This window comes from Hevea brasiliensis, chromosome 7, assembly GCF_030052815.1.
Source record: "Hevea brasiliensis isolate MT/VB/25A 57/8 chromosome 7, ASM3005281v1, whole genome shotgun sequence".
In the NCBI taxonomy this organism is placed as follows: Eukaryota; Viridiplantae; Streptophyta; class Magnoliopsida; order Malpighiales; family Euphorbiaceae; genus Hevea; species Hevea brasiliensis.
In genome coordinates, this window is record NC_079499.1 from 103928961 (window position 1) to 103943179 (window position 14219).

Consider the following 14219-nt stretch of genomic DNA (forward strand, 5'->3'; position numbering starts at 1 on the left):
CTCGAATATTGTCGACCCAAATTGAAAAATAAAAATAATATTCACAGGGCTGATGTTAGAGATTGCCAGGAAGCAAAGGCAGGGACGCTAGAGAGAGAAGTATGGGGGTGACAAAGGAACAAGTTGAATCTACTTTGAAATCAAAATTGAATCCTTCACATCTTGTAAGCTTTTTCTTTCTATTTCTATTCATTCAATTAAATAGTTGGATTCAGTTCTTGTTTTGCTAATTCTTTGGTTTTTAGTTTGTTTTGATATCAATTTTGTTTTGCCCCATCTTACAATCAATTAGTTGCAACTTTGGTTTTTAGAATCAACCCTATTGCAGAAACTGAAAGATTTTTTCACTGGATATTGATTTTAGTTAGGTGGGGTAAGAAAAAGGTGGGAATTTGAAATGTGAGGTAGCAAATTAGGATCTTTAATGGAAATAGTTAATTGTCAGATTGCAGTCTTGGGATTGTTGCTGTCTTCTATGTAGTTTAAGTACCAGAACTTGGAAGTGGAGATCTTATTGATCGTTAACTTTACCAAATTCTTTAATACTATTGTTGGTTGACTGTTCTGGTTCTTGCTCTTTTTCCTTGGGCATGCTTGAGGGAACATGTGTGTCTGTGCATGCACTGCCTTTTGTGTGTATGTGTGTGTTAAGTGAGCCTTGCATCAATTTCGAATTCATTTCATTTTCTTGTCGTCTAGATCTCCCTCATCTGAAAAAAATGAAAAAGGAAAAGTTTTTCAATATGAGCAAGATCATGACATGACTTTTATATTGTTTTGGTGTTTGGAAACACGGGCTTGAGATGCCTTAAATGAGATAAGAGTTTATGGAAACATAGGTTCATAGTCTCTATGAGATAAGTGCCTAAATTTTCTGTTAAAACTTTCTTAAAAAGCTTTGAAGGGTGCAGAGTGAGGTAAATTAACTCAAAAATGTATTTTGCATGCCTTTACTCCATAGAAAGTTCACTTTTCTGGATGGTCAGGTCTTTCTATGCATAAACCAGCGGAATTAGTGAAAAGGAGTTCTAACTTGACTAGTTGGATGGTATATAGATGTTATGTGCTGATTATTAACCATTTATTGCTACATCATTTGGTTGCAAGATACTTAGGTTAGGTCTCTTTCATTCTTCATATTAGTCTTTGATCTGGAGTTCTTCTTGTTCTCATATTTACTTCATGGAACTGTGATTTGCTTTTGGTAATTTTGATCTCGGTAGACACTTTCAGCTAGCATCTACATGTTAGATTCTTTTGCTTTTGATATATCACAGCCTAAACTTTAATTAACAACTTCAATTTCTATTGGGTTATTTCTACTGTTATGCGGTGATGTGAACTAGAGGACAAAGTTAATTTCCTTCTTTAGTTTGTCTCTCATTTGGTTTGTGAAACTAAAACTCTTGATTTGTATAGAACAATTAAATCTCTTGAACTGCAAGGGTAGGACAGAAAGCATTTGTTAGCAAATTTATTGCATTGGACGTAGAGGAAGGAAGGTTCTTTACATGGTCTGCAGTCTTGGGGAAATGAAAATGCAGTTCTTAAGGGAAGCTCATGGTGCTGAGGCGTGTAGTTGATAATTTTCGGATTGAGGTTGATAAATTGGAAGCACATTTTCTACATCAAAGAATTTTCTTTGTTGAGCCTCTAAAATTAATGACGTTTGTGTTCAAACCTCTATGATTTTGGGTAGAGATTATGGACAGTAATAAAACTAATTTGGGATTATTAATATTAAAAAATTTGAAATATTTGGTGAATTGCATCTCTGTGTAGATTACGATCATCTTGCCAAGCATTGGCCATATCTGTTTGGCGCAACCTGATGAAAGAATATTTGAATTTTTTTCATATACCTCAGGGAAATGCAATTTTAAACCTTTATTGAACCTATACTTTTTGAATAGCATGACAAATTATTTCCAACTTAGAATTTGAGCATCTTATTCATTTTTGGAGAACTAAAATAGGAAAGAGGACTTAAGCTATTCTGCCCTAAAGCATCTATCTCTATGCATCCTGGTAGAATTCATTTTTGGATATTGGCACGTATTATGCTAAATATTTTAAAGGAAACACTAATTGCTTGTGGTAAAGGTTTGATTCAGTATTCGAAAAAAAAAATATATATTACCAATTTGAGTATGATTGCTAAAACTGATGTCAATGTAAAAGGTTTGGATTAATATTGAAAGGAATAGCTAAAATTTATAATGGTAGAAAAGGTCTGGATTATTCTGGTCAATTGGCTAGCCATTAAGTTGATAAAGTGAATTTCATTTATGTACCTCCATGTAAGTGATGATTATGTGAGGGAAATAGTTGTTCCTTCGTGAATTCTTAATATTTCCTCTTGAAGTTGATTTTTGTCATACACTTGGATCTCACAAACACTTAAATAATATGTATATGTACCTGAATATACACATATTGAATTTGTCATTGGTGAACTAATTCTAGCTTTCTCGTTTGCAGGAAATAATTGATACATCTGGAGGGTGCGTTTTCTTCATGCCTACAGATATTTGATATATGATGCTATCTGTTTCTTTCTTTCTTTTTTTTCTTTTTTTTCCCCTTATGACATTCTGATGATATTTAATTGGTTGCAGATGTGGTGCAAGCTTTGCAATTGAGATTGTTTCAGAACAGTTTGAAGGGAAGAGGTTGCTCGAGCGACATCGACTGGTTAATGCTGCTTTGGAAGAGGAGATGAAACAGATTCATGCCCTCTCAATAAAGAAAGCTGTGACCCCAGGACAGTGGAAACAACAACTAGAGTCTGAAAAATCAACATCTGCTGCTTAAAAATTTGTTTTCTGATAGCTTATAAGCATGAACAGAGAAAAAGATAAATGTTGAACTAGGTTAATTCACCTAGTTTTGTTACTGGGCAAATGTTAAGATTATTGCTTAAATTCTGATTTTAGCCTGAATGGGGTTCATAGGATTCTTGAACTGATATTATTCAACATTTACAGTGTCTTTGGATGAAATGAGAGAATGTTTTATAAAATAAGAGAAGGAAAGTTAATGTAAAGTAAGGCAACAAATCCTTATAACTCATCACTTGATCGGTTGAATCGATGTAAGAATTTTGAAGGTTTTGAAATTTTAAAAAATCTTATTCTCTTTAAAAAAACATTCAAACAAAGCATGATACTTTAAAAATTATTATTTACTTTCACAAACTTTTTCTCAAACAAATTGTAATGGTTAAATTACTTAATACATTTCTAAATACTGAACTGATAGATTATGAAATAAGAGAAAATAAAAAATGATTACTCAAATCCTAATTTCAATAAATTTATTTAAATCTTACTCTTAGATATCAAATAATTGTTTTATATAAATTTTAATATATATTTATTCTGTGTTTTAATAGATATAATTGAAGCATAAAAATATTAAATTATATTCAATAATGCCATATATATTTGTGCAAATAATGTCACCTACAGAAACATAACTTTTTAAATTTATTAATTTGCTTTAAAAATTATTTTTAATATAAATAAAACTAATTTTAATTAATTTTGAGTTTTTTAATTTTATTTATTCAAAACTCAAGTAAACACTCTGCGTTTCCCTTCGCTGACAGGGGCAACTTAAACCCAGAATTGGAGAATCCTGAGATCCCAAACTCAATACTAGTGGGCAAAAACCCTAGAAAACCTGAAACCCATTTCATAGGATCATTCAAAATGATCAGAAGAAGATTGTTTTCTTCACTGCTTTCATCAACCTTAATCCTCAACACCAGAATCAGCGCCAAACCCATTTCTCACGCCCTAATACCATCTTTTCAGTTACTTCAATCTCTACAATGCCCAAATCCTAACAATTACAGTTCTAATGGGGCATTTTGGTTTGTGGGTATTAGGGGTTATAGCCTGTTGAGTTTAAATGATTTAAGGGACAAGGTGCCAAGGAAGCAGAAGACAAGGAAAGGACGTGGGATTGGGTCTGGGAAGGGAAAGACTGCAGGGAGAGGTCACAAGGGTCAGAAGGCTCGAGGGACTATGAAGTTTGGCTTTGAAGGTGGCCAGACACCCATGCGCCGCCGGTTGCCAAAAAGAGGGTTTAAGAACCCCTTTAGCCTAACTTTTCAGGTATTTGTACGCATTTCTCTTATTGCTCTGAAACTGAAATGGAAGAGTAAAGATTTTTTTTAATTTCCAATTCCATATCATTTGAGTGAGGCTTAAGTCGTGTAGATTAATGAAGAAGATGTGTAGTACTTCGCAAATTTAGATTTTAAGCTGAAAGGAGCGTGAATTATTGTCATAGTACGATGGGATCAATTTATAGTTAAATGTTTATGTTGATATGCTAATTTAGATGTAAAGAAGGATACTTTTGGTCTCTTTTTTTTGCTACTTCAACATTACTCAACTAAATCGAATTTAATTGAAAATGATCATCATTTATTCAGAGCCATCGTCTCCATTGTAAGTGAAAAGTAGGCGAACTTCATATTCATAGATGCATTGAATTACTGTTTTAGAGGTGAATGTTTATTAGTTATTGTGGAATGACAAAGGAATGCAATGAACTTGTGGTATAGTGTCACTATTCCATGAGCCACGTTGTTGGGCTAATTATTTGGATATTTTAGGATTTTGAGTTAAAGAGAAATATAATGGAATCAATAAGGGGTTAATGTGGAACTGAAATTGAGTTTTTTCCAGTTATATGGGGATGGTATCCATGAATAGTTCTAACTCTCAATCTGTAGTTCAGATGCTGTTCAAAAATAACAATAATAATGATGATGATGAAGATAATGAGTCCCTTTTTATATTTGATGATAAAGTATAATTAGGACTTCCTATGCATTATGACTTGCTTTAAAAAAAATAACTTTTTATTAGAGCAACTTCATCAGCTCCTAAAAGGGGCCATCGCTCAGCAAAGCACAAGCAGATGTGTAATTCTCCAAACACACTGATGGTTAGAGTAAGAGAAGGGAGAAACTTGTGTTGTATATGCTACAAGCATGCAAAAAGGATGGAGATATCACCTTTTATGTCAGTCATTGGTAGAAAGGTCTGGTTAAGTTTAAGCCAATTAGGCACATTGGCTTGTAGATTCAGATGATTCTATTACTTGCAATATGAATTCAATCCAAACTTGAAAGGGAACTCCAAATGTTAAGATTTTGTTTTTCACATTTTTCAAAATAAAAAAAAAAAAAAATATATTGCTTCTGCCCAGAGATTTTATTGTTTTATGTTCCCATAGATTTCAATATATGAAATTTTTTTATCTATTTTAACCTTATTGTGTGATGCTTCTTAATTGTTCCATTACCTGCTTTTTGATTCTGAATCTATTGGTTGTATTTGGCAGCCAGTAGGGTTGGGAAAGATTGCAAAACTTATAAATGAAGGAAAGATAGATTCACATGAATTAATCACGATGAAAACTCTCAAGGTACGTATCCCTCCCTAATTTTGAAATGTAACCTCTAGAGTCCAGACATGGTCTGCTTTTGTTTATATTGATCATTGCAGATGCTATGATAGGATACTGGCGCCATAGGAAAGCAGATAAAAGATGGAGTAAGATTGATGGGGCGTGGTGCTGATCAGATTAAATGGCCTATCCATCTAGAGGTAAATTTTATTTTAAAGGTTTCTGCTTTTGGAACTTGAATTGTTGCATTTCCTATCATAATTGTTATTGTTGCCAAGTTATGGTGTTATCTAAATTTCAGCATAGAAGTGGTGCAGTACCTTAATACCTTGTACCAAATTAAGGATTCATTTTAAAGATGATATTGCTGATCTTAAAGATTTGCTTGTGGTAGTTTTGAAACATTCCTGATTAAATGCTAAAGATCTGTCCTTGTATTTTTTATTTATGTTTCTTCACATATGTTTGAGCTTTAATGGACTAGCAGACACCAAACAGGCAGTTAGAAGTTGCTTCACAAATTAATTTTCTGTTCATAGGAATTTGCATTATGCATATATATTTATTGGAATGTTTGAAACAAGGTGATGGTGTTAATGTGAAATTTATTATTATATGTTTTTCATTATTGAGGTCATTGCTAAACCATTGAGTTTTTGGGTATTCCATGGTATTTTTTTAATGACAACAATAGATTTGAAATGATAGCACATTTCAATCATATGCACTTGATCTCACGATTATTAGTCAAATTTGTAGCACACAAATTCTTTCTTTCTACATGCAACACAAACTTGTGCTTAAAAATGAATTTTGTAGGTGTCACGAGTGACTGTTAGGGCAAAGCAAGCAGTTGAAGCAGCTGGAGGATCTGTCAGACGAGTGCATTACAACAAGCTGGGCTTCCGGGCATTGCTGAAGCCAGAGTGGTTTGAAAAGAAGGGCAGGTTGTTGCCAAAACCAGCCAGGCCTCCACCAAAGCTGAAGGATAAGGTTGACAGCATTGGCCGCTTGCCTGCTCCAACCAAACCTATTCCATTTTATGCTGAAGAAAAAGAAGCAGCTGCTACTGCTGCCTAGTTTATCGGTGACCATTATGTTATAGTTATTTAACAAGTTGTATTTTGATTATGAATAACTTTAGAAGAGATTTTGGTTCCTATGCAATTTTAGTTGCAGCTCATGCTTTTCATCAACTTTGCTGTTGTGTTTACGAACAAGTGAATTTGTTTGTGAGGTTGTCTGTGCTGGGCTTCATTCCAAAGAAATAATATTTGAAAAATTCCAGCCAAAATTTTAATCTACTACTCCATCAATCCTTTCTCAATGATCAAATTACATGTTACTGTGAAATCTATGTTGGGAATATAAAACAACCATGGACTCTCAAACGTGGAAGATGGAGCTAAAATTGAAGATGTCCCACATTGATTTCTTATGGCCACATAGAAAGCTTTTATTAAGCAGCCTTAACAGGCGGCAAGCAAGTTGGGGGATGTGGGGCTGGAAATGGAGCGAGCATCGGTAAACCCTAAACCTTATGCTCTACACTGTGGAGATATAATTGGCAGGTCTTTTCCCGGGGTTTCCCTGAAGTGGATGCCAAAAGAAACCCCGATGCAACAGCTCGTTCAAAATCCAACGTGGTTCAACGCCCCTCGAGAGGTTTGAAGGTGGTGCCGTTGTGTCGGAAGGATGTCTTGCGGTTACCGATTGTCCTCACCTTTCGACCATCCCCATTTTTTTAAACTATTTTCTTTTTCCATTGTATTGTTTCAATATAATTAATTATTTTAATTAATTCAAATATAGTTTTAATCAATTTGATTTTCATCGATTTCAAATTAATCAATTCGTGTAATTTTAATTTATATGATATAATATTATATTTGAATTTTATAAATATTAATTAACTATTATTATATAATAATTAATATAATAAATTTTTCAACATGTAAAACCCATATAAAACGGCTTCTGGCAAAACTCGGACGGATTTTTGTGCACTCATAAACCCATATAAAACGCAAGGAAAACCCTAATCCTGTAACGACATCAACAAGGAGAAGAGAGGAGATGGAGTTTGCTGTTACAAATCCGTCGAATTGCCTAATTTCTCTGAAACCTTCAACCAGAGCAAAACCACTGAAGAATCTTTTCACTGTAAAATGTTATGCTTCTCCTGACGGTGTCGCCTCTGGTATAGTCTACCATTCTTATCTTTCTACACAACTTCTCTTAGCTAACCCTTCAGAGTTCTTCGATTACTTGCTTTTGTTTGTTTCGTTCAGATAGCAGCTAAGCTCAGAATTTTTTGGAGTTTTTCAAGAAATTGAGATGAATGGCATGTTGGGTTTTGATGTTTAGTTAATAAAGATTTTTTTTTTTTTGGGTGAATCAAACTCGAGGAAATTGTTCATTCTGTGGTTCTAATGCACACTGGTAGAAAATTTGATAGATTTTTGCTGTTGAGCTTCTTAGGTGTTGTGGAGAGGCCTTGGAAAATTTCGGATGCTAGACTTGTACTTGAAGATGGCTCGATTTGGAAGGCCAAGTCATTTGGTGCTAGAGGAACCCAAGTTGGTGAAGTGGTGTTCAACACATCTTTGACAGGGTAAGATGACGTCAAATTCTTTATAAAATTATAATCTAATCAGTGCATGTGTTTGTCAATTTAGCAAACAGTGTATCAAAGATACCATTTTTAAGCTAATACCAACTTTGACATGATATATATGGTCAACTATTAAACCAATGATGATGTAGAGTTGGCAAATTTCAAGCAATTTATGAGTTTTAGGTTTCAAATGTCAGGAAGAATTAGAGTCTAGAGTTGGGAAATTGAATTAGAGCTGATTAGATTGAGAAAAGAAATTGGATGCTGTGAACAGAGCCCTAGGCTGTGAAAAGTTATTCAGGAAGGGTGGTGTTTGCTGTATGTTCACTGGTTTGAATCTTAACTACTCTCCTAAATATAAGTTGTATGGGCAATTCGAAGTTCCCCTAAAGCTGATGGAGGACCAGCTATTGCACCTTTTCCATGCCCTTGTGAAGTTGTCATCTGCTCAAAATGACTTGTGTCTTTGGCCTGAATTCAACCAACTCTATAACATTTGTGCAATGATGTGTTAATCCAAAAAATTTACAGCTATTTGGTTTCATTGGTGGAGAATTTTGAATGATTTATTATTGGAGTCTGAGTTTATTGCTATTATTCACTTGCAATGCAGGTATCAAGAAATACTTACTGATCCTAGTTATGCTGGCCAGTTTGTCCTAATGACAAATCCACATATTGGAAACACTGGTGTAAATTTTGGTGGGTGGAGAAGTCATTTAATTATTTGAATGATATCTCTTTCTGCCACTTTAGGTTAAATTTTGATGCCTTTCATGTAGACGATGAAGAATCAAACCAGTGCTTTCTAGCTGGTCTGGTTATAAGGAGCTTAAGCATCAGGTTTTCATTCTTTCATTATCTTTATAGTAGCTTGCACACTCACTTTCCATATTGAGCTTTGCTTATTATATTTGTGTAACATTTCAGTAACTGTATTTCAGTACTTCAAATTGGAGATGCACTGAAACACTTGGTGATTATCTAGCAGAAAGGAATATCATGGGAATATGTAAGTTAAACCTCACTGTGCTGCTTCTCTGTACACTGCATATTAGGAGTCATCATGGCTAATCTGTGATTGTGTAACTTTTAACTTCTGCATTTGATACATTTTCGTCATATAACAGATGATGTTGACACCCGTGCAATCACCCGGAGATTGAGGCAAGATGGAAGCCTTATTGGTGTACTGAGCACAGAAGAATCCAAGACAGATAAGGAACTTCTGGAGATGTCCCACTCATGGGGCATTGTTGGTAAAATATTTTGATGGAATTGAAAAACTTTTGTGAATATTGCAAAGAATTGGCAATCCTCAGTTTTTTTCTTTTTTTTTTTTTAATTTTCTTTTTATTTTGTAGGTGTTGATTTAATAAGTGGTGTCTCATGCACTGCCCCTTATGAATGGGTTGATAAAACAAAACCAGAGTGGGATTTTAACACCAATGGGGGAGGAGAGGTCTACCGTGTTAGTATAACTCTTATTAGTTTGTGTTGAACTGAGTGGATTTTTTCCTTACAATTTGCACTAACTCTTATATATGTTTGTGAAATTGAAGGTTGTTGCATATGATTTTGGGATCAAGCACAATATACTGAGGCGCTTAGCATCTTATGGCTGTAAAATCACTGTGGTCCCTTCGAATTGGCCTGCATTAGAAACTCTGAAGATGAAGCCAGATGGAGTTCTTTTCAGCAATGGCCCAGGAGACCCATCTGCTGTTCCTTATGCTGTTGAAATGGTTAAGGAAATATTGGGAAAAGTACCCGTATTTGGAATTTGTATGGGCCACCAATTGCTTGGCCAGGCATTGGGTGGTAAGACCTTTAAAATGAAGTTTGGTCACCATGGAGGAAATCATCCAGTTCGTAACATTCGGGGTAGTCGTGTTGAGATTAGTGCTCAGGTCAGTGCATCCATTAAATCTTGGGTAAATTTTACTTGTCACTTTACTTTTCAGTTCCAATGCTCATAATTTTTACTAAACTTCAATTTGTTACTTGTAAATGATTGAACTTTAATTTATGTAGCAATAAGGTCATTGGATATAATTTTGTCTAAGTCCATGCCAAAATACTGACTTGGCATACACATTGAAATTTTTGAATGCATTTTATGGTCTTAGTGGTCAGTTAAAGATTTTTTTTCTGTTTTCTATCTCCACTTTTATTTTAGTAAGAAGACACTAAAATAGGAGCTAACAATTCATAACTAGTCTTTATGGTACTGGAATATGCTTAAATATAATAATAAGTTTTTTCTGACTTCTCAACTTTCTTTCTTTTTGAGGTTTATGCTGGTGACCTGCTGAATGAATCTTAGGTCTATTGCATTTGTGATTACTATAGGACAATCAAAGAAAAGTACTTGTTTTGCTTTTTAGCTTCCTAATGGAATTATATTACTGCAGCTTGTTTCTGAAAGTTACAGAATGGTACAATTGTACAATTTGTGTGTACAATTCAGTTTTGAAATCATTAAATTTTGAAGTTGTAAGGATAGTCTTTTTGAACTGGAATCTGTGATAGCAACTCTAGATATGCATGCTGTTGAATATTTTAATTCAAGCTCATCTTTGTTGTGTTCACTTCCTTTTTGTTTTGATCACATTTTCACTAAAATTCTTGATGTGGCAGAATCACAACTATGCAGTTGATCCTGCATCACTTCCTGAGGGTGTGGAAGTGACTCACATCAATCTCAATGATGGAAGCTGTGCAGGTCTTGCTTATGCTCAACTAAACATCATGTCTCTTCAGTACCATCCTGAGGCATCCCCAGGGCCTCACGATTCAGATACTGGTAATTCTCTCTCTCTCTCTCTCTCTCTCTCGGCCTTTTCACTTCTGTGCATGATAGAAAATCAGTTTGCATTATAGAGTTCATGCAAAGTTGCACTCTTGAGTAGGCGCCTTTGCAAACCCAGAGAATTTACATTATCCAATTACTTAGGGAGGGGGAAAACATGGCACGGGAATCTTTTTTGGGAAAGGGGAAGAAGATAAAGAGGAGGAGGGGGGGGGGGGGGGGGGGGGGGGGGGGCGCAGTGCGGAAGTGGGTGGTGTGGGAGCTGCTTTATTAGTTGACTGAAATTTTTACCCACCTGCATATTGATTCCTTTTTCTTTTTTTTTGGTACAGTTTTTGGGGAATTCATAGAGCTAATGAAACAAGCCAAACAAAAAGCTTAGATTTGATCTACAAATATTGATGATTGAAGTGTATTCAACACTACAGTGATATTTTAGATGGCTGTGCTTGTGATGGCCCTTGCTCCTCGTTTCAGTTCACCTCAGTTAATGCTTGCAGATTAAAGTAATCAGGTGTCTCATTGTCATAGTTTCATTAGTATTTTTCTTGATATTTGAGAACATTTATCAGTTTGCTTCATTGTCTTTGATTGTTATAGAGGGTTGAATAACTTTGACAGTGTATTAGACTAAGATAATATTTAGGTACTCTCAGTTTATAAAGACAACCAACAAAATGTTCAAGAATGGGAAGGGAATGATGCAAGACAACTCTTAGTCTAAAGGGGTCTCAAGGGTAATAAAATTTTCGCCCTTTTCATTCTGTCTGCAATGTGAGTGTGATTACTTGTCTTGAAATGCAACTATAGAAAACTGAATGAAGAAACCCCCATCATTAGAGGAACATTCCTCCTCAAATGCTGATTATCTTTTCTTTCTTGTTTATGTGGAAAATTAGTTATTTATCTTCCTTAAAAACACCTATTAGAGGAGGAATAAAGTGGTGCAACCATTGCCATCAAATAATGCCAGTGTTAGGTGTTGAGCAATTTTTACTAGACTTGATTTCAAGTTTACTCAACGAAACTCTTCAGTATCTCTACAGCAGAGAATCCAACAAAGATATCTGCAGCTTTACGTCTCAACTTTTAATTGGGCTAATAAAAAATTGCTAATTGCCATTATATGAGATTGCTTGGGTCAGAAGTCTGATTTAACCTTTAAACTTTCAGGATTAGAATTAAACTGTACAAGCCATTTCCTTCGGTGCTAAGAATATGCCAGCTTTCTGCTTGCTTTTGCCACAATTTTTCTTAAGCTGACCAAATTAGAACTCCAGTGCAAAACTTGATGTCCTCCATTTTTATTTTTTTCGTTTACCAACCAAACGACATGAGGCAGGTTTATGATCAATCCCCACAAATACTTTCCACTAACTAGGGATGGTCGCCAGTTCAGCCTGTCTGATATCGAATCAGAATTATCAATTTTGATTCATAAAATTAAATCCAACTTGAGTATGTTTTTAATAGTTTGAATAGTTGGATCAGACTAGACTGATTCCATCTTGATCCAGTTCAAAAGTAGATAGAATAATTCGATTACCACGGCCGAGTATACCGCCGACTTTTCTTTTTTCTTCTTGCTTTTTATTTTCCAATTCCTTCTTTTTGGCTGTCTTGTCTCCCTCTTTTCCTTGGAGTACGATCTCAAATTCATCATCTATTCCCATTTTTGTAATTTTAAATTCATCTCTACGACATGTAGACCCATATCAAAGTTTCAACCAATCATGGGACATGGCTCATTATAAAAGTTTCAAAACTGTTTAGATGGAATTTTCAATATGTTACAATATGGATTTGGGTTAAAGAAGTCACTTTCTTTATGAATTTTGAGAAATAAGCTGAAATGTAATTTTCAAAACTTCACAATTCTATAAAAGACTCCAATGTCAAGAAATTTATTTCCAATTGATTCTCGAACTTAAAATCTTATAATTCTGAAAACGGCTGTGGTGAGCAGAGTCACACTAGGGTCCTGGCAGAGCCACTATTTACTTATCCTTTTAACTCTAATATGGGTTGTTGAATAATCTATGGAAAATACTTAGAAAAGAAGTAAATTGTGATAGAAAATCCAACTTGTACATAGCTATGAAATGGAGCTGAAAGAAGTTGCATAAAACAATGGGTGAAGTTATAAAATTAAGCACCAACCACCACCAAGGCTTTCAAGAGGCATTTACCAACACACCAAATATGCAGGCTTTGTGTTAATCTCTTCGGTTCTAATTCTTCATTTCTTTTTCCACCCACCACCGTTTGGTTGCAATTTCAGATTTTTTAAAAATAAAAAAAAAACTATTAAATTTAATTAAAATGGGACTAAATTCAAAATAAAGTAACGGCTATGTGTAGCCACATGCTTACATGGATCATTCCTAACTTTCACCTTGAACTAAAAATTAACGAACTTGTTCACTCTAAGACTCCGTCTGGGAAGATGTTTTACAAGGTTTTGTAAACTTATAAAATTATGGATTTGTGCTTAGAAAAAAATGTGATTTCTTTTTCAAAGCTTTTTATTTATTATTATCATTTTTTTTAGAACTTCCGAAATTTTCTATCCCCGTCAAAACCTATATATGTTTAAAAACCTTTTCCATTTCTCAAACAATAAAAATTTACAAGGTATGAAAAATCTTTCTTTAAAATCCTTCATTATATATCTGTAAATAGAGTGCAATACTATGTTTGGTAATTTATAATTTTATTAAGTCCTATCAAAGGTAGAAAAAACATTTGCGAGTCTATGAAGTGAAAAAGGAAGGAAAGTTAAAAGGCTAGATTTACAAGGAAAACCTGGTAAAAGCAATTTATGAATTTAACGCTCGTACATTATCAGTTAAAAATTTGATGTCAAATCCCTATAAAAACTTATTTACATGTCAGCGTATACATGTTTCCAAAATTAGATTCCCCGTTTTATCATAGTAAAAATTTGGACACAGTAGCTAACATGATTCTCATGGAGGCTGCCTTAAATCAAGAAGAAAAGTTAAAAGAGTCTAAAAAAGCTAATGAAGGAACAAGTTTTGGCTTAAAAACAGTGATAAAATTGTTGTAACAATTAAAGCCACATCTGATGTGCGAAATAAGAGAATATAGAATTGAAATAGAATTCAAAAGAACCCGAAGAACTGTCATGCAAATTCTCAAAATAGCCGACATATTTGGGTTCCAAAAGAAGCATTAAGAAGTCGAAAAATAACGTCAACTCCACTCCAGATGTATTGTACATTAATAGAAGCCTATTAAACATAAAGTCAACAAGAAAACACTGCAAATATCCTTGGTTCTGAATCTCTAAGAGACACTGATAACATAAAACAAAATAAATGTCATTGGACAACCGCAGAG

The 14219-nt window shown here is 34.3% G+C and overlaps 3 protein-coding genes across 3 annotated transcripts; all 3 read left to right on the forward strand.

Annotated features, from left to right (window-relative positions):
• LOC110673573 (protein BOLA2) lies at positions 1-3002 on the forward strand. The gene is made up of 3 exons (XM_021836711.2): positions 1-164; positions 2482-2504; positions 2619-3002. Exons 1-3 carry the CDS (start codon positions 102-104, stop codon positions 2812-2814), a joined length of 282 nt encoding a protein of 93 aa, XP_021692403.1. The 5' UTR covers positions 1-101; the 3' UTR covers positions 2815-3002.
• A 575-nt stretch (positions 3003-3577) lies between these two features.
• On the forward strand, positions 3578-6623 carry LOC110673562 (uncharacterized). Its single transcript, XM_021836700.2, has 4 exons — positions 3578-4121; positions 5362-5445; positions 5538-5627; positions 6247-6623. The coding sequence occupies exons 1-4, from the start codon at positions 3714-3716 to the stop codon at positions 6505-6507; spliced, it is 843 nt and encodes a 280-aa protein (XP_021692392.2). The 5' UTR covers positions 3578-3713; the 3' UTR covers positions 6508-6623.
• A 778-nt stretch (positions 6624-7401) lies between these two features.
• On the forward strand, positions 7402-11715 carry LOC110673561 (carbamoyl-phosphate synthase small chain, chloroplastic). The gene is made up of 10 exons (XM_021836699.2): positions 7402-7627; positions 7909-8041; positions 8658-8746; positions 8827-8887; positions 8989-9056; positions 9175-9303; positions 9409-9515; positions 9607-9954; positions 10685-10850; positions 11189-11715. Exons 1-10 carry the CDS (start codon positions 7504-7506, stop codon positions 11236-11238), a joined length of 1275 nt encoding a protein of 424 aa, XP_021692391.2. The 5' UTR covers positions 7402-7503; the 3' UTR covers positions 11239-11715.
• The last annotated feature ends 2504 nt before the right edge of the window (positions 11716-14219 follow it).

Coding starts and splice junctions, on each gene's coding strand:
- LOC110673573 (XM_021836711.2), top strand. CDS start 102: ATGGGGGTGACAAAGGAACAAGTTGAATCTACTTTGAAATCAAAATTG. Junction 165..2,481: donor AATTGAATCCTTCACATCTT/GTAAGCTTTTTC, acceptor TCTCGTTTGCAG/GAAATAATTGATACATCTGG. Junction 2,505..2,618: donor ATAATTGATACATCTGGAGG/GTGCGTTTTCTT, acceptor AATTGGTTGCAG/ATGTGGTGCAAGCTTTGCAA.
- LOC110673562 (XM_021836700.2), top strand. CDS start 3,714: ATGATCAGAAGAAGATTGTTTTCTTCACTGCTTTCATCAACCTTAATC. Junction 4,122..5,361: donor CCTTTAGCCTAACTTTTCAG/GTATTTGTACGC, acceptor TGTATTTGGCAG/CCAGTAGGGTTGGGAAAGAT. Junction 5,446..5,537: donor TCACGATGAAAACTCTCAAG/GTACGTATCCCT, acceptor ATGCTATGATAG/GATACTGGCGCCATAGGAAA.
- LOC110673561 (XM_021836699.2), top strand. CDS start 7,504: ATGGAGTTTGCTGTTACAAATCCGTCGAATTGCCTAATTTCTCTGAAA. Junction 8,888..8,988: donor ATAAGGAGCTTAAGCATCAG/GTTTTCATTCTT, acceptor ACTGTATTTCAG/TACTTCAAATTGGAGATGCA. Junction 9,304..9,408: donor CCACTCATGGGGCATTGTTG/GTAAAATATTTT, acceptor TTTATTTTGTAG/GTGTTGATTTAATAAGTGGT.